This window comes from Nelumbo nucifera, chromosome 2 (assembly GCF_055504915.1).
Source record: "Nelumbo nucifera cultivar China Antique chromosome 2, China Antique-T2T, whole genome shotgun sequence".
Lineage (NCBI taxonomy): Eukaryota > Viridiplantae > Streptophyta > Magnoliopsida > Proteales > Nelumbonaceae > Nelumbo > Nelumbo nucifera.
In genome coordinates, this window is record NC_142650.1 from 9,974,702 (window position 1) to 9,996,847 (window position 22,146).

The window sequence follows — 22,146 nt, forward strand, 5'->3', positions numbered from 1 at the left end:
AGAAAGAAAGCGAACATGTTTTCTCACTTTCCATGGATAAAAATAGAATACTGATTTGTTCTCTTCATCGCATCTTCTCATCAAGGAACACCACAATAATGGTTACTTTTCAACGACTACCTATCATTGTCTCGACCTTCGATGATGGAAACGGAGAACTGCTGCTCGAGCTCCAACGGACTTGACATCAGCATTTGACGTCGCCGCCTATTCTAAAGACCTTAAAACTAAGGTTCAAAGTATTGACACTTATCGATTCGTATCATTTCGGGACCCCTCCGATGCACCCTTACAGTGGGTGTATCAAAGGTTTAACCGATTCAAGGGGTAGAAGAGATCTAAATCGGCCCCCTGAACCAGTTGCGAAAAAAAAAAACACAATAAAAATGTATATTGATTCACCTGATACGCCCCTACAGGCGTATCAAGCATGTATCGATATGTTAAACCTTCCTTAGAACATCTCAGGTATGTTCTATGTCCTATGATCCTATCCATGGAGATTCATCAGTGATGGAAAGACCAAAGACATCAGATCGTCGCCATGTTTCACAGTATTTGGAAGGGAAAAGTTGCCGCCCAAAATAGATTCGGGAAACACCGCAGTAGATAGAGGCCAAATTCTCTCTGGGTTTTCTTCTACTTTTCCCTTGTTTCGGCATGTATTTGGAAAAAATAATCTATTGATAATAATGTTTTTGTGATTTTTTTTTTTTTGTATTTTGCATGCAACAGGCTCGACAGAGGCTAGATCTCACTCGTTCGTTCTTCTACCCAGTAAACAGTTGATTCTTAATACTCGAAGGTACATAGCCTGACTCTTACATGTTCTCCATATGTTGGTTTCATCTGTTCTTCTATTATGTGATTTAAAAGGAATGTAGCCTCTAACTCTGAATTTGCAATGTAAAAAACTTCTAAACACTTTCTTACAACCAAACAACCATGGATGCAAATGACCATAAAACTAGCCCAATTTTTACATTTACCTGAATCATGATTATTTACATTTACCCTCTTCCCTAACGGAGCCTTAATGGATGTACGTTTTGCAGCATCTGAACTATGAATACTGAAGAGAGAAAAGTAAACATTAATAGTGATGAATCAATTTTTGGTCATGTATCAATCTTTTGGCTAAATACCTCATCATTTGGTTTGCTTCCAAGTGGCCGATGATTCAGGCCGAAGTGGAGAACTTTGCCTGCAATGTGCCGAGCTGCCTATGAGGTGTCGAGCTGCTTGTGAGGTGTTGGGCTGACCAGGTGCCAAGCTGCCTGATGGCGAGCTGAATTGATGAACTTCGTTTTTCTTTAGAGACCTGCAAGGAACCAAATGTCAGAGGACCTGCGGTGGCTAACCCGGCGAGGTCGCTCCGATACTTAAGTCAGTACTCTCATAATAGACTATGAGCTAAAAATCACATAGTCTGAGAGCTAGAACTTGCTTACCCGCTTGCTTCTGGGTTGGTGCCTTTATATAGGCATTGTTTGGTGTGGGCTTCACGCACCATATCCGAGATTTCTGCGAAATCATTTAAGTGGTTCGAGATTCCTGGAAGTAACCGCCATGCACGTTGACCACTTCCGGATCGTTCGGCACGTAGGCCAACTTTCAAGGATCGTGAGAGTGTTAGGATATACATGCCAAATTTGTCGATGAACATGTCTTGTAAATCACTAGATCATGCCAGTGCCAGGCTGCCAGCTCGCTTTAAGGCCAAATTATTGAATCGGTGCCATGTGTCACAAGGAGGGCCAAATCCGCCCTCATCGAGGGGAATTAATAATACCCATCGTTAAGGGAGATAAGCAATACTCTATGTTCCCTTTTGCCCTTTTGGGTTCACCCTTATCCACCACCCCACACTTTTCACTCCATCCGACACATGTATTATGTCAGACCTGTCTTCTTGGCAGATGCTGCACATTGACAAAACAGTCCTGGCCAATCACGTACATGTACTGTGCTTTCAGTTGTCATCCTCTTCACATAAAACCATACTTCTTTCTTACTACCACGTGTCCCCAAATTAAAATTAAAAAAAAAAACAACTTTTTCAGTCAATCCTCATCCTCTGGACCTCTTCTACCAGCACTTAATAGTTTTTACTTCAATTTGGGTTTTGGGTTGGGTCAAACCCGAAAAAAATAGTAGGGTTCGTTTGGATTAAATTGTGCAATCGTGTATGTATGTTTATGATGATGAAGGGTGGGTTGTTGTTACATATTACATTATTACTATAATATCATATCTATGTATCATTATCGGAAGTTTCTGATCCCAACCCAATAACCAGAATCACTTGATTTTATGATTGAGTTAGGTTAGGGTTAATTGAGAGCCTTAGGTTGAAGATATATAGGGTTGGATTATAATCAGGACTGAAGTTTTAATACATGGGGTTGAGCCAACCTAGCTCGAGCGCCTTTTTGGGAGGTCTTCCATGCAGTAATTTTTAACATTTATGTGAGGTTCTGAGCAGAAAAAATCCGAATGATGTTTCATAAAAATCTGGAAAGCCTAAAAATAGATTTACATATATTAAATCAATTGACTTTTCAATGAAATTATGTTAAGTAGCTTCTCTGAAATGGATTTATTGATCAATGCAGTTCAATCAAGGTACATAGAAGCCCTCCCAAATGGACTGTGAGTTAATTAGGTGGCAGAGATAATAAAGAGTCATCCATCTTGTAGTGCACAATTACTTACAAGTAGGGCCTTTGACTGCGTGACATTTTGCATTTTGTTCAAGCTGAACAAAAGGAAGTTAGCTTTTCAATATATTGAAAATTTGCCCTTATATATCTAAAATCATCTCTTATATCTTATAATTCATTTAAAGCTCCATTAAATGAATAATTTTGTAGTTTTTTACTTATTTTATTTGCTCTAACCCTTTTTTTTTGTTGAAATACAGCAAATTTTCAGGCTGAAATTTGCTGATTTCAATTTCAAATTTCTGAACATGAAATCTTGTCAGAATTAGAAACCATGGCTACAAGACTAATCACATCAGATCAAAATTTTTTTAGGAAATTAATTTTTTAGGGCATTTGTACCAATGGAAGGAAGAGGAAATGTCCACATTAACAACCATCCCATCACTTTATAAAGATGTTGATTGATGGGCAAGTGTTTGGTCGCCCTTCAAAATCCAAAAACTAACAAAATAACACCAATAATTGACTATGTATTTTAATCATACACGCTGTTAATAAAACACAATGCTTTAGGAAAGGCTGATGCAAGGACAATTGGCATTTATAAAGCATCCACTTATGATTCACAGTAAAATTACAGCAAAACAAAAGAATCCAAAGTAAAAGATTAGAGAGAGAGAAGATTAAAACGGAAAAGAAAACACTTTGGGGGTAAAAAATATGAGTTTTTTATGCACTTTTTTCATGTAATTTTTCTTTTCAGAATAAGAAGAGAAAGAAAGGAAAAGAGAAGTTTTGAAAAGTGAATGCCTTTAAAGTGAAGGTTTGATCCAACGCCAGGGATGCTGAATGAGTATCTCAGCTATTGCTATTGGGTCATCGACCTAATAAGGTCACTTTCTTTTTCTTTATTTTTTTTTTTGTTTTTTTTTTCCCTCTTGAGAGAAACAATAAGGTTGCTTTCATTTGTAAGTATCGTATTTCATTTGGTAGCCATTGAGTGGTTGGTCAGAAGGTTCAAAATATCGATATGATCGAGTTGGCGTATTGGGCGAATCAATACAGGTTTTTAGTGTTTTTTATTTTTTTATTTTTTTTCGTAATTGGTTCAGGGGAGTCAATTTAGGCCTCCTCTACACCCTGAACCAGTCAGACCTCCGATACATCCACTGTAGGGGTGTATTGGGAGAATTGATACAGCTTTTTAGTGCTTTTTTTCATAACTGGTTTAGGGGAGCCGGTTTAGGCCTCCTCCACACCCTGAACCGGTCAGACCCCGATACACCCATTGTAGGGGCGTATCGGAGGGGTCCCAGAAAGATATGCATCACGGGCCGATACGTGTTGATACTTTGAACCTTGGTTGGTCATAGTTCCTTTGATGATCATTTTCCGCAGGCCCAGCCTAGAAAATTCAAGATTGGGCCTTAGTTTTGTATTATACATAAGGCTGTCGCTTGGGCTGGGTTGGCCCGAACCCAACCCAAAAAGGTCGGGTTGGGTCGTGTTGAAATTTATTAACCCAACTTTACTTCAGATTGGGTTAGGATTGACCCTCGAGCAACCCGAACCCGACTCTATAGTACATATTATATATAAATATATGTTATATATATGATACCATACATTGATTTGTTTATATGCACGATAGTTGTATAGTCCCTACTACATACTATCACTTATTTCTTTTAAGATAATCATTTCACTTAATCCTAATTAGAAATACCAAAACCTTAATAACATTTTTTATATTTTTTGAATATTTTATTCTTTATCTCCTCTTTATTGTTTGCCACCCATAACTTATTGCCCATAAAAGATCTATTATAAGTTATAACTCATAATAAGCTATAATCATTTCAAACATTGTTTTTTGAATTTTGTACTTAAAGAACCAATAAAAACATCAACAAATAAATACTAATAAAACACAAGATTAACATATGTAGTAAAAGTTGAGTTAAGGTCTGAAATTAAGAAGTTCTATGAGATTTTAAGGGATGGAAAAAATGTTGGATTGGGTTAGGGTTCAAGGAATTTAGTTAGGGTTAGGGTTGGGGTTTGGAACTTAAGGTTGGGTTAGGGTTTGCCTTAACCCGACCTAACCCAAACCAACTTACAGCCCTAATTATATATAACTCATTGGCCTGAAATCCAGGCCAGGATGGGCTTGGCACAGGCTATAGCTTTTATTATAGTTTCTATACCTGGCCCTGGCCCGGGCCCGGGCCATCATCACCTCTACTTCGATCAGTTTCAGGCGTGCACCGAGGTATTTCATATTTGATATTTGGGTTACTTATAGTGCTAAAAAGAAAGAGGGTTAATAAAATACTTGTATTATATATAGTTGAAATTCGAACTTGATGCAGTGTGGGTTTGATACTAAGTGGCTCTATTTATTTGGTGTTAATTAGCAGACTGAACTATCATGGATCCAAAATTCTTTGTAACAACTATTAGTGTTCTGAAACCAGAAGCAACCTTTGGAAAGCAACTGAGTAGCCGATTTCATGGCGTCATTCTGCGATGCATAGAGTTTGTCTTCTTCTGAGTTTACCCACACCCAGCTCTCTTTTCATTTGCGTCTTGGAAGAGAATGCTGCTGGTGTTTGCCTGGTTGAGTGGTGGATGTAAATTATTTCTTCCTTTGGCGCTTGCTTGCGGTTGCAGACCGCAGCAGTTAACAACCTCGGCTCTAGTATCTGGCTTCAAATGAAAAGGCTGTTGATTGGCTGTTAGGATTGTTTGGCCGAGAGCCTTCGGAATTGAGCTTTAGCCAAGAGGCAACTTAGAGAGAGAGAGAGAGAGGTAGCGTCAAAAGAAAGCCTTCACCATCAGACCTCTTTGGCTCTGGGACCCTTTTTTCTATATTCTATGTATGACATCAATGGTTTGCTTCAGGAACGGAATTAGAATTTAGAAATGAAAGCCTGAGATTGAACGTCTGCAGATGGGTTAATGAGCTTGGTACGACTTTTCTCATACTAGAGACGTGTTGGCAGAATATTAGAAAGTTGGCAAATGTATTCTCCATTGTTTTCAACTTTTCATAGACAGATTAAAATTCTCAGTAACGATCCTTCCTTCAAAACATCGTACGTACTGAGACATCAACATTGATGTAACCATTTTGATTTGGGCAAAATTATCTCAAAAGGATTTTCACTCTTCACAAATGAACCTAAGAAGGAATCTAGTGCTGGGGTCTGGCCCTATGGGTCGGGTTGTATGAATGGTAAGAGTGTTTTGGGGTTCACAAATTGCCATGTTTAGATGGGATCAGTTGGACCAAAATCAGCTTTGGGATAAGATCATGTAGTTATCAACTCTTTTTTCTCAGTCAGTCACGATGGATATTGGATAGGGAACTTTTTTTTTTCTTTTACAATCTCTGAAAATGTTGAAAATAATGCATCCATAAATCAAATGGATAATGTCTATTGAATTATATATGGATATGGTGTGGCCACTCTCTTACGTGTGGTCCTCAGGCCTGACCAAGACAGCCACACTCCGACAAGCCACATATATAGACTTCGATATATTCTGCATAAAAACCAGTTTTATCATCCCCTTTAAATACATGCATGTACTGAGATTACTTTGACCAAATCAACATTTTATGAATGTTTTGACTGTGGTCCAACCACCGAAGGATCAAATCGAAGTATGACCACACTGTCATCATATATACAAAATTACAATAATGCGGAATTTGGGCCATTTTAATCCTACATCTCAAGTCTATATATGTGGATGCATGGAACCCAGTTTGATTTCCTTGGGGGAACTAAACCATTAGTGGGTCTGTGGATATCTATGATTTGAGTTTAGAGCTGCTAATCCAAGTTGTTATTCATGAGGATGAGGAGATATTCCTGATGTGTGGTTGTCTTTGTGGGTAATAGATCCAAGCTGGTATGATATTGCAAATTTTGTTCTTTTCAAATAAAAATTAACTAGTATGTCAGCAAAACCAATATAAATTTGCTGATGTAGGTGTAGTTTCTAGCTAGTCGTTTTCTTTTATCTTCCTTCCCTTGCCTGTATTTGTCTGTGAGATGGTAAGCACTAGCAACTTGAAATCTTTTGTTGCAAGTTGCAAAGTGCAAATAACCAAAGAAAATTAGTCATTATAATGGGAAACCTTGACCTGATTATTGTAATGTAATGGTCCTTATTAATTAACTGTGCTTACCTTTCTAATCTCTTTAAATATTTTTTATTAAAACAAAATATATTTTTTATTTAAGAAATCATAATTATTAATAAACATTTTAAAATTAAAAAATTACAATGATTAAAAGTAAGAGCAATGGTTGTTATAATATGAGTAACCCTAAAAGGATAATAATTTACTTAAGTGATTTAAATACCTTTATTGGATGGAGAAAACATTGGCGTGCTGCAGAGAACAATACAGTGAGAGTGAGTTGCTGATGAAGCATGAAAACAATGGCTGTTGTGAGAGAACCAAATCCCTCTCATAACGGCATCAGTAGTGCATGGAAGCTTGAACCTATATATTATCCAACCATGTCATTGTCAAGACCTACATTGTGCTTTTGTTTTTGTTTTTTTTTTTTTTTTTTTTTTATAATCCGGGTTTCAATTAACCATTCGAAATCGTTGTGAAGTCATAATTTAGTCAATTATAACAGCTTGGGATTGAGTCGGATCTACGTGGATTCAGATATGAAACCAAGATGGGAAAATGGATCAATACCAAGAAAGATTTGAGGGAATTGGGCATGGTTTTCAAAACTGAACCGGAATGAAAAAACGGGAACCGATCAGGTGACCAATTCTATTTTACCCCAAAACCGTTATTTCTCCAAAAAATCATTGATTTGGTCAGTAAACCGTTGATTCAGACGGTCAAACCAGTTGAACCGGCAATGAGCAGCTCGTTTTTAATTTGTTCAATCCAGCAGGTGAACCACCCAGTCGATGGGTGGGTTCAGTTTTACTATATTTTGGCCCATAGAGTAGTCCTAGGATGTCAAAGGTCCAAACCCGACCCTAACCCCCCCCCCCCCCCCCCCCCATACATGATTGCCAAAGTAGGCCTTGTTTATAGAGTTAACATAGTAGGCATTTTGTTTTCTTCGTTGCTTTTCCTTTGATAATCCGCATTCATATGCACACTAATGAGACTAATGGTCGAAGGAATGATTATTTTATCTGATCCTTGAGCAAGGTGAATGGTGATTCTAATTTTCAATACTATTGGACCCTTTAGAGCTCATGTATGGGCCCAATATCCTGAGTTATGTTTGGGCCCATAATTATTATATTGGGGTGGGTCTTAATAACTTTATATCTGACCTCAGTATGTACTATACACCCTAATGAAGATTTTTTTCCTTTTCAATGAATTGTGTGATCACAAACTAATTTTTACGAAATATGCTCAATTTGTTTTGATCAAGGTTTAAAATGTCGATATTGATGGAAATGTCGTTCATCAAAATATAAGACATATATCGAAAATGTTAGAAATGTCGAGAGGAAATATTGTAAAAATTAGGGACATTGTGGAAATATTATGAAATATATGGAAATATGCAATGATATTTTGTAAAATGATAAAAGAAACATTAATACATATTTCTAAACTATTATCTTATTCACAACCATTATATAAAGCTAAGAAATTAAGATCAATAACAAATTAGTAAATGACGATTTACTGATTTATTATGCATTTTGATGTTTTTACAAGGTTATCTGATATTTTCTTTTCTTATTTTTAATTCTGATTTATTATAAATTCTAATATATTTATTTCACACTAGTAAATAGAAATACATTTATTCTAAATTTTAAATATTAAAGTTATAATACATTATGTTTTATTATAAATTTAATAAACTGATTCTCCTTTTTGTAGTATTAAGATTATGATAAATTCTGATTTCTTATAAAACTTAATGAATTTATTATGATTTTTAATATTATATTTATAATAAATTATGATTTAGTATAAAATTGAATAAATTTATTCTGATTTTTTATATTAAATGTAGAATATGATTTATTATAAAATTTAATAAACATTTTTTGATTTTAATAAATATTTTAAAAAATACTAACTAGTTAATATTTTATTACTTGAAAAATATTTTATGTTTTATATTATAAAGTAATTAATTTATTCTTTTGTTTTTATATTTTGTTAATTCTTTTTAATAAATACTTTATTTGAAAGATTAAATAGAAATTATTAATGGATATTAATATACTATATTATATTAATATAATATACTAATATATTATATTATTAATGTACATTAGTTGACATCCTGTCGACATAATAGGAAAAACTATCTTTTATTTGGTTATTAGGACCAATTTGGTCAACATTTCCAAAATATAGGAAATGTCGACCGAAATAATGTAATTTCTATATTACCATTCATTTTCATGTCGGTGAGCCTCGACATCGACTTATGCCAGGGGACATTAACCACATTTTGCGACATTTGAAACCATGGTTTTGACATTGTTAATTTGAATAAAAATCCAATCATCGAAAATGGATATAAGATATAATTCTCCACAACATTATCATCTTTACATTGTATTCTCATTTCTACAATCGTTGGATATCCATGGACTATGGCCCTATCGTTGGTTACCATCCTCTAATTTAGGTCCAAGGCCAGTCCACGGATAACGGATTACTTGCTTAGGGCCCATTTGGGAGGACTGAATTGAAGATTCAATTAAGTGCTCGTTTGAAAGGACTTCAGCTTTGATTGAACTGCTTCCACTGAACTTGTTTGAAGAAGCTATTAAAAATAGTTTCACCCGAGAGCCACTTTCTTGGTATATGGGTTTGCCATATTTTTCACCAAACATAACTTCTGTGCTTTCTGTGTGGGGCCGACATTGAAAGTCAGGAGATGTTGCATTAAAATTCTCCCTAATGGTTACTAAGCTGGTTTGGCTGTTTTGGAGTGCCTTGGATAAGCTATTAAAAGAGGCTGAAGTGGACAACTCTTCAAATGACTATTGACTTGCAGCCGATCGATTTAGGTTCTCCGAATTTTTTTTTACCAAACATAACTTACAGAAAGGCCACCTGACTTAAGTCAAAGCCTAACTAACTCACTTTGACCTATCAGATTGAATGGTTTAGACTGTGCCATGTCATCATATATATATGTATTAAGTATATATATTTATATACATATATTTGTGTATATGTGTGTGTAAATATATATTTTAGTAATAAATAATGTATAAATATGTTTTAGATATCTTACATGTATTATTTTATATTTTTAATTCAGTTTTTAAATTTTTTAATTTATAAAAATATAAAAAATTGTAATTTGAGACTAAAAATGGGGTTTTTTCGTGAAAATAGTGGGGCAAGACGCCTAATCGCCTATGGCCCCTTGGGATGCATAGATCTCGAAAAATTATCCAAAATAAAAAATAAATAAATAAATAAGTTACGGCCTCCGAAAGTTTGCATACATTGAATATGCAACCCACAACCTGATGAGCGGCTCGAATGGGTCAAAGGTTGAACTGTCTGGGTTAAGTGATTCTTAACCAAATCAACGATTTTTTACCATCTAACAGGTCTTAACTGAACCAAACATGGAATCTTGGCCAGATGAAAGTTCAACCAGCTGGGTCAACGGTGGGTTAAAAACATAGCTTTGATATATTCAGAATTAGTGGTCTGGCCCATTAAACATACCAAGATGAATTGGGGTACATAACTTACAGAAACGCCACCTGACTGAAGTCCAACTAACTCACTTTGACATATTCAAAATTAGTGGCCTGGCCCATTAAACATACCAAGATGAATTGGGGTACCAACTAAGAATTGGTAGTGGTTCAAGGAAAAATCTATGATGCCAGAAAGACATAATACCGGAAAGGCTTCGAAACACCCTGAATTTAGATAAATACCGCTCGATTAGTTACCATTGATTGATTACAAGTATTCTCGGTATCATAGTTGAACCCTTCATTCGAATTTACCTAGATTTCTCAATGGTTAAAGTTTTTCAGGTATCATACAAATTACTTATAACTGTAAAGGAGTAGGGGTGGCCACGAGTTGAGCCTTTCACGAGCTATTAGAGCTTGGCTCAGCTCGGCTTAAGCTGAGCTTTAAGCCTAATATTTAGGCTCGTTTGCTAACCTAGCCGAGCTCGAACTCAAACTTTTATAAATATTTTTCTTGTGTGTAAAATAAAAAAAAAATTATAATTATTTTTTGTATATATAATATTAAATCATTTTTATAATTCTTAATTTAAAAAAAATAATTTTATACATAATTTGTTTTTCCAAAAAAAAAAATGGTTTATAGTCGAACTCAAACTTAAGAGCTATGAACTGAGCCAAGCTTGAGCTTAAGTCTCTAGCTCGAATCGAGCTCGAGCCTGATACTATCCCTGTGAGCCAAGCTCAAATATCTAAGTATTTGGCTCAGCTTGGTTTGAATCCAAGTATTTAACGTCAGAAGCACGAAAGGACTTTTGAATTCGCTATAACCATGGTTAAACGCATCTCATGTAACCACACATCACAAGAAACAACTTGACAGGACTTTGGCTCCGTTTGTTTGTGATGTGGTAGGTGTTTGGCATTAATGTTGTTTTCTTAGAAAACAGTGTCACATCAGAAATTCATATTTTGGAAAAACGTCTGCTATTTGGTTAGTCGGTTTTTTCGAGAAACGTTTTATCAAATCATGTCTTGAAAATTGGGAAAGGTGTGGTCCGAGAAAACATCATTTTTTGTGTTTTTCCATTTTGTGCTGACATGGCATTGAAAAAATGCCTATGTGACAGCAACAGCAATGCTACCAAATAGAAAACTTGAGAAAACAGCATGCTAATGCAACACCATTTTCTGAAAAAAATGGCATTGGTTCCAAACACCGCTTGAAAGTGCAAGTGGACAGAGTGTAAATTCTAATTCAACTATGCTTAATATTTGATTTTGTTTTATTTACTTATATGAAAGGTAAAATGATGTCTTTTTTGTAAAAGAAATTGGGATGATATAGTCTCCACTTCATATATAGGAGAATGGAAGCAGGAACGAGGAGAAAATTAGGATGGTAATACATACACTTGGCAAATTAGGATGGTAGAAAATTAGTAAGGCTCAGTTTAGAAGGAGTACAAATACATACAAAGTAATATAAAATGTAAGGTTTTGTACTCTACAAATTAGGCTAAGTTTGGAAGGAGTACAAATACAAATATATACAGTACAAATGCATACAAAATAATATAAAATATAAGATTTTGCACTCTGCATATTTGTATTTGTACTCCTTCCAAATGGAGCCTAAGGCTCAATTTGGAAGGAGTACAAATACAAATATGCAGAGTGCAAAACCTTGTATTTTTTGTATTATTTTTTATATATTTATATTATATAAATTTTATTTATATTCCTTCCAAACTAAGCCTAAGGCTCCATTTGGAAGGAGTACAAATATAAATATGTAGAGTGCAAAACCTTGTATTTTGTATGAATTTGCACTATACATGTTTGTATTCGTACTCCTTCCAAACTAAGCCTAAGGAAAAACTAGGATGAAGCAAATTCTGCACCGGATAGTAATATATTATAGACTTGGCAATTGGGTTGGGCTGTCAGGACGAGGCATTTTTGGGTCATTTCAGGTTGGGTTAACAAAGGCTGGACTCTAACCTTAAATATTCAGGTTAGGTGTTAAACTATGGGCTGTGTGGGTCAATGGTTAAACCACCTGGGTTAATTTGTCTTTGGCCCAAGTTAATGATTTTTTACGAAAAATACGGGTTCAACTGCCTGGTTTGAATGGTTCCATCATCCAAGTCAACATCGATTTGAAAATAAGTGATATAGTGGTGGCCCATGACCCGAGGTCAGGTTGGAACATTTTCCGGTTCGAGTCACTGGATGGGGGACCCTAACCCTCTGTCGGGTTGGGTTGCCTTTTGCCTAGTATAGCAATACAAATCATAATTACAAATAAATGGATTCAATTCAGTTTTACACCTCAAACAGACCCTTTCGGGATTAAAAAGAAATGGACATGAGTCCGGATCTAAAACCAAGCATTTAGACACATTGTCGTGGCTGGAGAGGACATGGGCTGATTATTTATTTATTTATTTTGATAGAACAGGAAAGGGTGCTACATAAGACCAGGGGGATAGCACTTCCCCACAAATCCAAACAGCAAATAATACCTAAAGCTCTCGGGATAGAAGAACCAGAAACAACATTACAATGCGCAAAATTAACCAACCAATCTGCAGCTCTATTGCCCTCCGGAAGGTGTGACGATATTCCACTTGCTCCTCAATTCTCTCTCGCAATACCCTGCAATCCTCATCTCAATGATCTGTATAGAGACTCCACCTTTTTGTTTAAGCTGTCAACGACCAACTTCGAATCTTCCTCAATAATGATCTTCCTGCTTCAATCTCCATGTATGCTTCTAGTTGGATAAAGGAATCAGGCTGCTCACCAAGAGTTTTGGACCAAGCGGGTGGTGGGCCTTCTAAAAGCTAGAAAAACATTGGCCTAGGCCCATAATTGCGATCTACAAGGGGACACATGTCTGGGAGTCGAGGAATTTCTTTTCTTTTTTTCTTTTATTATTCTAAGAAGCTAGATAAAGGAGCGTCATTTCGTATTGGTATCATCACTTGCTTCGTCAGTAGGTCTATGGTTAGTTTATTTATAAAAGTAAGGTTATGTTTGATAAATTCTAGGATTTGTAAAAACATAATGCCCTAATTTGCTTCGTGCTTTGGGGCTTGAGTGCCCATTTGGGAGGATTTTCATGTAGTGGTTTTTGGCTTTGCAAGATGGACTCAATACAGAAGATCTAGAAACTATATTTAGTAAAAAGTCCGAATACATTTTACTTGAACTATTAAATAAATATTTTGGTGAAGCTATTTTCAGTAGCTTCTTTAATGTGACTAACTTAGTCAACACCAGAATACGCTTTAATTAAGCTATTAAATCAATTTTTGGAGAAGCTAGTTTCAATAACTTCTTTACTGTGACTCGGTCAATGCAGCACAATCAAAGCTGAAGCCCCTCCCAAAAAAGCTGTAAAAGTGTAGTGTTTTGGTTTTAGATTGTTATATAGCAATGGGTCAGGTCTGGGTTGTAATTAACTGGAATCGAAACAGACAACATATGAAATGTTAAGGATCCGGACCCGGACCTGTATGCGATAGGGTTTATAATTTCTAGACCCGGAATCGAATTGATCGGTTCTCGAGACAATCGAACCTGATTTGACATACCCGATTATAATAAATAAAAAATAAACATTTATGTTTAATATATATATATATTAAATATTCTATCTATCTATCTATCTAAATTATATTATATATATAATTTATTTATTTAATATATTATACATTATCTATATATATTGGGTTGAGTCTGAATCAGTTCAAGAATATATAGAACTGGTTCTAAACCAATAGTAATCAGGATCCAATATCAGAATCCAAAACCGGCCTGTCAATTCCAGCTCCCATAACCAAAACTGGCCCCAATCGGTTCGAATCCATTAGATCGGACCCAACCCACTAACAGCCCTTTATGTTTCCAAAAAATAAATCTTAGCAAATTCTCAAAACACTTCTCCACTCATTTTTTGTTTCCAACAGCCCAAAGCTCAAAGGTAGAAGCTTCTCTAAACAGAAGCTCAACTTATTACATAAATTATTTATCATAGGTCATACGTAAGTTGCATTTTCACTTGGTTTGAGTCAATTAAGCTTACTAATCCCACCTCCTTCTAAAGACTGTTGACACCTAGAATTAACTTGTACATTAGTAGATAAAATGTATTTTCTAGGTTGGTTAACATGTAACATAGTTATAACAGTGGATGCGGTAGATGTCTGTTGTAGCTTTTGCCAACATATGATACATCATTATATACCACCCTTCAGTTCCGCACCCTCGGTCCTACCATCACTCACCTCGTTTTTCACTTCTAAGAATTGGATTTCCTTCTTTATCAATAATAAAAAATATTAAGGAGGTGTGATTATGAAGCTAGAGAAAAAGAGAAAGAAACGGATGGATCCACCAACAAAATAAGCATAAAATCTAGGGAGAAAAAATGAAATATGATGAATGGGACATGGGTGCAATAAGGACATTGGATGGGTTTCAGAGGATTCACCAGCCTTGCCAACATGTCATTGCTTTAACTTGGAAACTAAGCGACGTTTCAACCTTTCTCTACTAACTCCGACTAAGTACACAAACAAAAGGGTGGTACTCTATACTGACTACCGACTACAAATGAAAGTTGCTTTGTCTTTACTTTTTTCTCAAATATTAAGTTTGGTAAGTTTTTAACATTGTTCTCTAACTACCACTGATAAACGTCACCAGAAAAATAAAATAATAAATAAATAAATAAAAACCTACTACTAATAAAGATGCACCAACAACTAAGCTAGGGTTGCCACCCTGAGCCATGACTTTAGTTTAATTATCTATAAAGTACCTCACCAGGTCAGTCCCACCATGAACTAATGAGCTTGTTGTGGTTAGCAAGCCCAAGCTCCACAAAGACTACAATTGCTACAATCTCCACAAAGACTACCATTGCTACAATCATGGTGTTACAGCATTTAGGGGTGTCAATTGGACTTGATTTACTTGGATCTAATTCGGTTTAATATGAGTCCATTATAGATGAATCCGGTCCAATTCAATCTAATGAATATTTTTGGACCATTTTGGATTGTCCCAATTTAATGCTTGGACTGTTCAATCTGTTCAAATTGATTTTAATTTAGATTGGTTCCAACCCAAACCTGGTCCATGGACACCAGCATTCTTACCTTCTATTAGTATGTAGAGGATATTAGTTCAATCCGACACAATCCAAAATAAATCCATTATGAATGAACCAGGGCCAATCCAATTCAATTAATACTTTGGACCATTAAATTTAGACTAGTCCAATTCAATATGTTTATTGCTCCGCCCAATCTATCCAAATTGATTTTGATTTGGATGGGGTTCAACCCAAAACCAGTCTATTGAAACCCTAGCAGCATTCCCTTGCTACCCCTCCCGAACAGAACAATAAAACTAAACAAATGAATGCATTAGGAAAAATTATAAAAATTACACTAATATAATGCTAAAACTGAATTTCTGGTTCAACTGACTATTTAAATGCATAAGAAACACATGTTTTAATTAACAAGTGCTCAACTATGATGCCATTAAAACTTATAATCAATCAACTAGCATCATAAAAATGATAATCAATTACGTGGATTTTCAAAATTCACAAGGGGTTTTGATTGGTCAAATCCTTCCGGTATCATGTCATGTTTTTTGGGAATGAATTTTCTTGTTAATAATTTATGCCATTTGTGGACTATGGGAATGCAATTGAGAATTAAGATATGCATAGATATGCTTGCAATTAGAAATGCTATTGATGTCTTAAACATTTTTTTTAAATGCAATTTATTTTAAACAATAAGAAAACAAATACCCTTCTTCACCATGAGAAGGTAGAAATAGGTGGATAAGTGCTTCAATCACCACTTTATTATATCATCATCATCATTTATTAATTAAATGAGACATGTAGATCAGATCCACATAGAATAAATGCGAACATTTATAGTGTAAATATAAGGTTTAAAAATATTATTTTTTGATAAAAAATTAAAAATATCATATAAAATGTCTTGCACCCAACATTTATATTTGCACGTACTCTTTTCCAAACTGAAACTAATGCTCTGTCCATCTGGGTTGGCAATGGATATGGAATAAGCTTCTGACCACTTCATGTAGAGGCTAGGAGAAGTTGTATGATTAATTGTGTCCTTTGACCTCCAATTTTTAAGGTGGGTAAGACATCGGGACAAATGGTTGATAACTTGATATTCGGTGTTTCAGGGGAGTTCACATCTCCGTCCCACAATGTCTCGCCCCACAGCACATTCTCGCCGTGTATTGAGAGCATCTCCGGATGATATCATCGATTCTGATACATCATCCAAAAATGTTCCAAATACAGGACGAGAGTGTGATGTAGGGCGCAGATGTGGTCTCGTTTCTCAGTACCCATCATATCATCCCTATTTCCTAATCAGTTCAGTCCCACCTCAAATGTCGACGTGATCAAATATTCAAATTCAAATGCTTTTCATAGCCTCTTGCTTCGTCTTTTCACGAAGTATATTCTTTCTATTGACGACCTCACAAGTTTTCTCTATCTAGATTCTAGTCCTAATCCTTCCATCTATAGGCAGTAATTTCCATCTGTAAACGGTGGAGCTTGCAGATGGGTCTATCATAGTAATATAGAACTGTTCCGAAAAGGACCCCTCGGAAAAGCTAGCTAGCTTTGATTTCACTCTTCTCTCTCTCTCTCTAACTAAAAGTATGAAGGGTTAAAGAACCTTCTTCATGGCTTGGAATTGGAATCAAGAGGTAGTTACCCAATTAGAATTTAGAAGAAAAGGTGAAAAAGACGATTCTCCCTTCAAAACCCAAACCAGTTTCTTAAAGAAAACCCATCCCACCAAACCCCATTAAACCTAATACATATTTCCAGCTCCTTTCCTTTCTCCTTCTCTCTCTCTCTGTCTCTATATCACCACTGCTATCTTCCCTCACTATTCACGCTTTCGTCATATCATGTGGCAACCTCGCCGGAAAACGCCTTCCTTTCTCTCAGACTCTGCACCGATGAAGTACAGCGGGAGTGGCCGGAAAAGCAACAACCTCTCCATCTTTGTCGTTGTCTTCTCCATCTTTCTCTTCGCGGGTTTCATGTACAATGAGGACGTCAAATCGATCGCAGAGTTTCCGTTCTCGAGGCCCAAAACCCAGGAACTCGAGCAAAACCACCCGCACTTAGACAAAACGGTCAAAGAAACCGGCAAGAGCCACAACCAGAGGTCAATTTCTATGACTTCAAGGACTAGTAAGCAAGCGGTGGTGGATAATCCTGAAGAATCTGCAGAAGCCATTAACCTGAAGATGATCATAACGAAGGAAAACGATCAAGAAACAGAATTGCCTGATGCTAAAGAAGAAGAAGAGGTGATTGATGTGCCTCCAGAAGACTGCGATCTCTTTACGGGTGAGTGGGTTTTCGACAACGTCTCTCATCCCCTCTACAAAGAAGATGAATGTGAGTTCCTCACTGCACAGGTAACGTGCATGAGGAATGGTAGAGAGGATTCTCTATACCAGAATTGGAGATGGCAACCCAGAGATTGTTCTTTGCCCAAGTAAGAGAGAATGACTTCTTCTCTGTTGATGTCCAAATTAACCAATTTCAGCTCTTCTTTAATTGTAAAAGAACCTCGCTGATCGTTGATTATTTGTTATTCGATCTGTTCAGATTTAGTGCAAGATTGTTGCTTGAGAAGCTCAGAGGAAAGCGACTTATGTTCGTTGGCGACTCGTTGAATCGAAACCAGTGGGAATCCATGGTTTGTCTGGTTCAATCCGTCATCCCTCCTGGCAAGAAGAGCTTGAACAAGTTTGGTTCGCTTTCTGTTTTCAGAGCTGAGGTCTCTCTCTCTCTCAAAGGAATAATGAACCGCCCGACTTGATTCGTGTCAAACGGATATTCGGGTTGTACATAGATTCAGTGGCTCTCTGCTTTCTTTGTTTCTTTAACCTGATCATCGTGTCATTTGTTACGTGAAGGAATATGGAACTACTGTGGAGTTCTACTGGGCCCCATTTTTGGTCCAATCGAACTCGGATGATCCAACCATGCACAGCATTTTGGACCGGATCATCATGCCCGAGTCAATCTCCAAGCACGGAGAGAATTGGAAAGAGGTAGATTATTTGATTTTCAATACATACATATGGTGGATGAACACCCTCCAGATGAAAGTTCTGTAAGTATTGACACCATTGCTAAACTCTTAGTCCTTACTGCTTTTATATTTAACTGTTGTATATATATATATGATCATGACTTCTCATTTTTTCCCCTCTTTAATATGCTGATTGAAAGGCGAGGGTCATTCGACGAGGGGGACACGGAATATGATGAGATCGAACGGCCAATAGCCTACGAGAGGGTCTTAAGAACATGGGCCAAGTGGGTAGATGAAAATGTGGATCCGAGACGTACCGCAGTTTTCTTCAGCAGCATGTCTCCTCTTCATATCAAGTAAAACTCAAAACCCAAGTTTATCTAATTTTTAACACTCCGCTTGCTTCTTATTTTCATTTTTTTTTTCAATTTGTGTTAATTACTCCCACCGTCCCACGCTGCCATCATTGGGCTGACTCCATTACAAAGCTGGATAGCCTGGATCATCAAAAATCACCATGCTCACCTAAAATAATAAGAATCGGTTGAGGGACCCAAACACTCCATTATGCTACTTATGCTTTACGTTTGATCATTAGCCAATTGCCAGCCCTCTTGTGTTGTTCGATCATCGAAGCTGAATCACGCTTAGGTAGAGATAGAGCGGTCCACTGAATGACTGAAATAATCCATCAAACAGATGGTTCACCCAATTTGGTTTGACTAGGGAATCGAGTCCAACCTTCCTTTTTTATAAGAGCAATGGTAGTTCCAACTTCCAACAACAAAATTGGGCCTAATAAAACTAAACCAGCCCACCAGGACTATGGGAATTAGGAGATATTTTAGAAATGTGATTATGGGATCTTAAGTTTTTTGGAATTTAGGCTGTGTTTGGTTGTAAAGCAAATAAATTTGTAGTGATACAAAACCATGTCAGTGCAAATGATCTGAATGTAAATTTTGACCAATTTTTATTTCAAAATTTAGCTTATTTTGTTTTATTATAATACCAACAAAGTAAATTAAGGACAAGAAACAGAATAAAGTAAAATCCAAAACAAAATTAAATAAGAATTTTCATTTTTTACAAATACAAATATTGTATTTATTTGAAAGGAATAAATATGTAGAGTGTAAAACATTGTATTTTGTATTAGTTTTTATGTATTTGTAGTATATGTATTCTTTTCAAACGGAGCCTTTTAAGAAATATTCAAGGGTATTTTAAAATTAATATTGAACATATGAATATTTTAATAATTTATCAACGGGTTTAGAATTAATTTGAGAATTATATTCAAATCCCATCTCTTATTCAGAGCAAAAATATTTTTCCATTCCCGTTTAATATCAGGAAAACCCACCCCATTCTGTTTTGTCTGTTTTTTTTTTCTTGCCTTTTTTGTAATGCATGAATGAATATTGAATAATTAATTGGTGTTTGGGGTGCATGAATGGAGTAGGAGCACGGACTGGGACAATCCGAATGGGATCAAGTGTGCAAAAGAGACCACCCCGGTGTTGAACAGAACGAGTCGTTTGGAAGTGGGGACGGATCGGCGGCTCTTTGGGGCGGGGAGGAACGTGTTTGAATCGATGAAGGTGCCAGTCTACTTTCTCAACATAACAACCCTATCCGAGTACCGGAAGGACGCACACACCTCAGTCTACACCATTCGTCAAGGCAAGATGCTTACACCGGAGCAAAAGGCCGACCCCGCCACATTCGCTGATTGTATCCACTGGTGCCTACCGGGCTTGCCCGACACATGGAACGAGTTCCTCTACACTCGTATCATCTCTCGCTCCTCCTCATCCTGAGTCCTGACGCACCACATGATTCACCCATCATCGATCCCTAGCTCTATTTGTAATTCAAATCGATCCTCCCTCATTTTTCTTCTTCTTTCTTTCCTTGTTTCTTTGAATTCTTGATCACTAGGTTTCAGAAGCTTTTGTTTAATTTCTCTAGTCAGCCTGATTGGCTGAAATATGATAGGCAGCCAAGAAGGTGTGCTATGTTTCAGGCAAGTCGCGAATCATGGACCCCTTGAAACTGGTCATCGCAATTTGCCTGCCTCAAAAAATGTATAATGGACATTCCACAGAAAAGAAATAAAAAAAAAATCAAGAACATACAAGAAAATCTCCAATTAATGATCTTACAAAAGTCATAATTTCTAATGATATGAATTGATGATTCTTCTCAGCATGGGTGATGAATGAGACCATGCACCTTTGATCGACTGAGTACGAGTGCCTACGTTGCAGTTGTAACAAAACCGCAAAGGCTTGCTTCAGTTGCTTGTGTAGTGAGAAAAATGTTCCGATTCAGAAAAAGAGAAGAAGCAGGTCAAACGTTGGGCCTACGTCAGTGTTGGGTGTTAAGAGATTCGTGTCAATGTTTTGGTATTAGGTCAAAAGTCTTTGTCGGGATCAGATTCACTGATTCAGGTGCACTGTAGAGGGTCCCAACTCCTGCTTTGATCTTTCAAGCCAACCGTGCTTAATTAATTAATTAATAAGAGTTTTTACTGTTCAATTCACTTCTAGAAATCTTACCTCCACCCTAGGGGTGGAATGAATCCTGACCGTGGGTTGGGCTTATCATTGGATTAGGTTAAACAAAATGATAATCCTAAGTTAAATTCAGGCTTAGGATTTGCCTTCAGGCTTAAAGAAAGATCAATTAGTATACCTATACATGTTGCTTATCCAGAAAATATATAAAATTAATAAAAATAATAAAATGTTGTATATGATTGTATTTCACCATTCTGTTTAAGGAAAAATATTTTTTGTAATTTTACCCTTTTAAGGAAAAAAAAAACTATATTGCTGAAAAGGCTCTTGTAAATTATTTATCTAACGAGTAAGTTGAATGAAATTTGCCGCTTAGGCTATGTTTGGTTTGAAACAAAAGGTAGAAAAAGGAAGGGAAAGACAAGAAAATCAATACAAGGGTTGTAAAGGTTTTCTTACCTTTCCCTACAATTTCCTTCAAACCAAACATAACCTTAAAGAAAAATCAATTAGTATACATAATACATGTTGCTTGTCCGAAAACATAAAAAACAATAATGATGAAGGGAAATTTGGCCCGACCTCGCGATCGCCCGACACGTGGCAAAGGCAAGCAGCTCGGGACAGTAGAGCGCCCAAAGCAAATATCGGAAGCAAGTCCAAACTCACTACCGAGCCCGAACTCCAGACCGCTGTACTTAGTCCGAGCTCCTTGTCAAGAGCGAGCTCCCTGTCAAAGGCCCGAGCTCCCTAAAAACCCGAGCTCCCTAAGTCCGAGCTCCCTACTAGGAGCCCGAGCTCCCTAAGAACCCGAGCTCCCTAAGCCTGAGCTCCCTACTAAGAGCCCGAGCTCCCTGTTAAGGGTCCGAGCTCCCCAAGAACCCGAGCTCCCTAAGTCCGAGCTCCCTACTAGGAGCCCGAGCTCCCTAAGAACCCAAGCTCCCTAAGTCCAAACTCCCTACTGGGAGTCCAAGCTCCTTGTTAAGAGCGAGCTCCCTACAGAGAACCCGAGCTCCCTACAAGGAGCACGAACTATACTGGGCCCCAAGCCTCACAAAGCTGACCCGAGCTGACCCGTGGCAGCTCGGAACACTCCAAACCGAACTCAAGGCACCT

General features: G+C 36.7%; 1 protein-coding gene and 1 long non-coding RNA gene across 2 annotated transcripts; one reads left to right on the forward strand and one right to left on the reverse strand.

Annotated features, from left to right (window-relative positions):
• Positions 1 to 839: 839 nt before the first annotated feature.
• On the reverse strand, positions 840 to 2,009 carry LOC148801914 (uncharacterized). Its single transcript, XR_016082964.1, has 2 exons — positions 1,146 to 2,009; positions 840 to 1,072 (listed from the first exon to the last, which is right to left on the reverse strand). It is a non-coding gene; the product is annotated as an uncharacterized LOC148801914 (long non-coding RNA).
• Positions 2,010 to 17,142: 15,133 nt separating this feature from the next.
• LOC104594927 (xylan O-acetyltransferase 1-like) lies at positions 17,143 to 20,660 on the forward strand. The gene is made up of 5 exons (XM_010255482.3): positions 17,143 to 17,959; positions 18,073 to 18,244; positions 18,384 to 18,583; positions 18,703 to 18,861; positions 19,971 to 20,660. Exons 1-5 carry the CDS (start codon positions 17,361 to 17,363, stop codon positions 20,326 to 20,328), a joined length of 1,488 nt encoding a protein of 495 aa, XP_010253784.2. The 5' UTR covers positions 17,143 to 17,360; the 3' UTR covers positions 20,329 to 20,660.
• Positions 20,661 to 22,146: the final 1,486 nt, after the last annotated feature.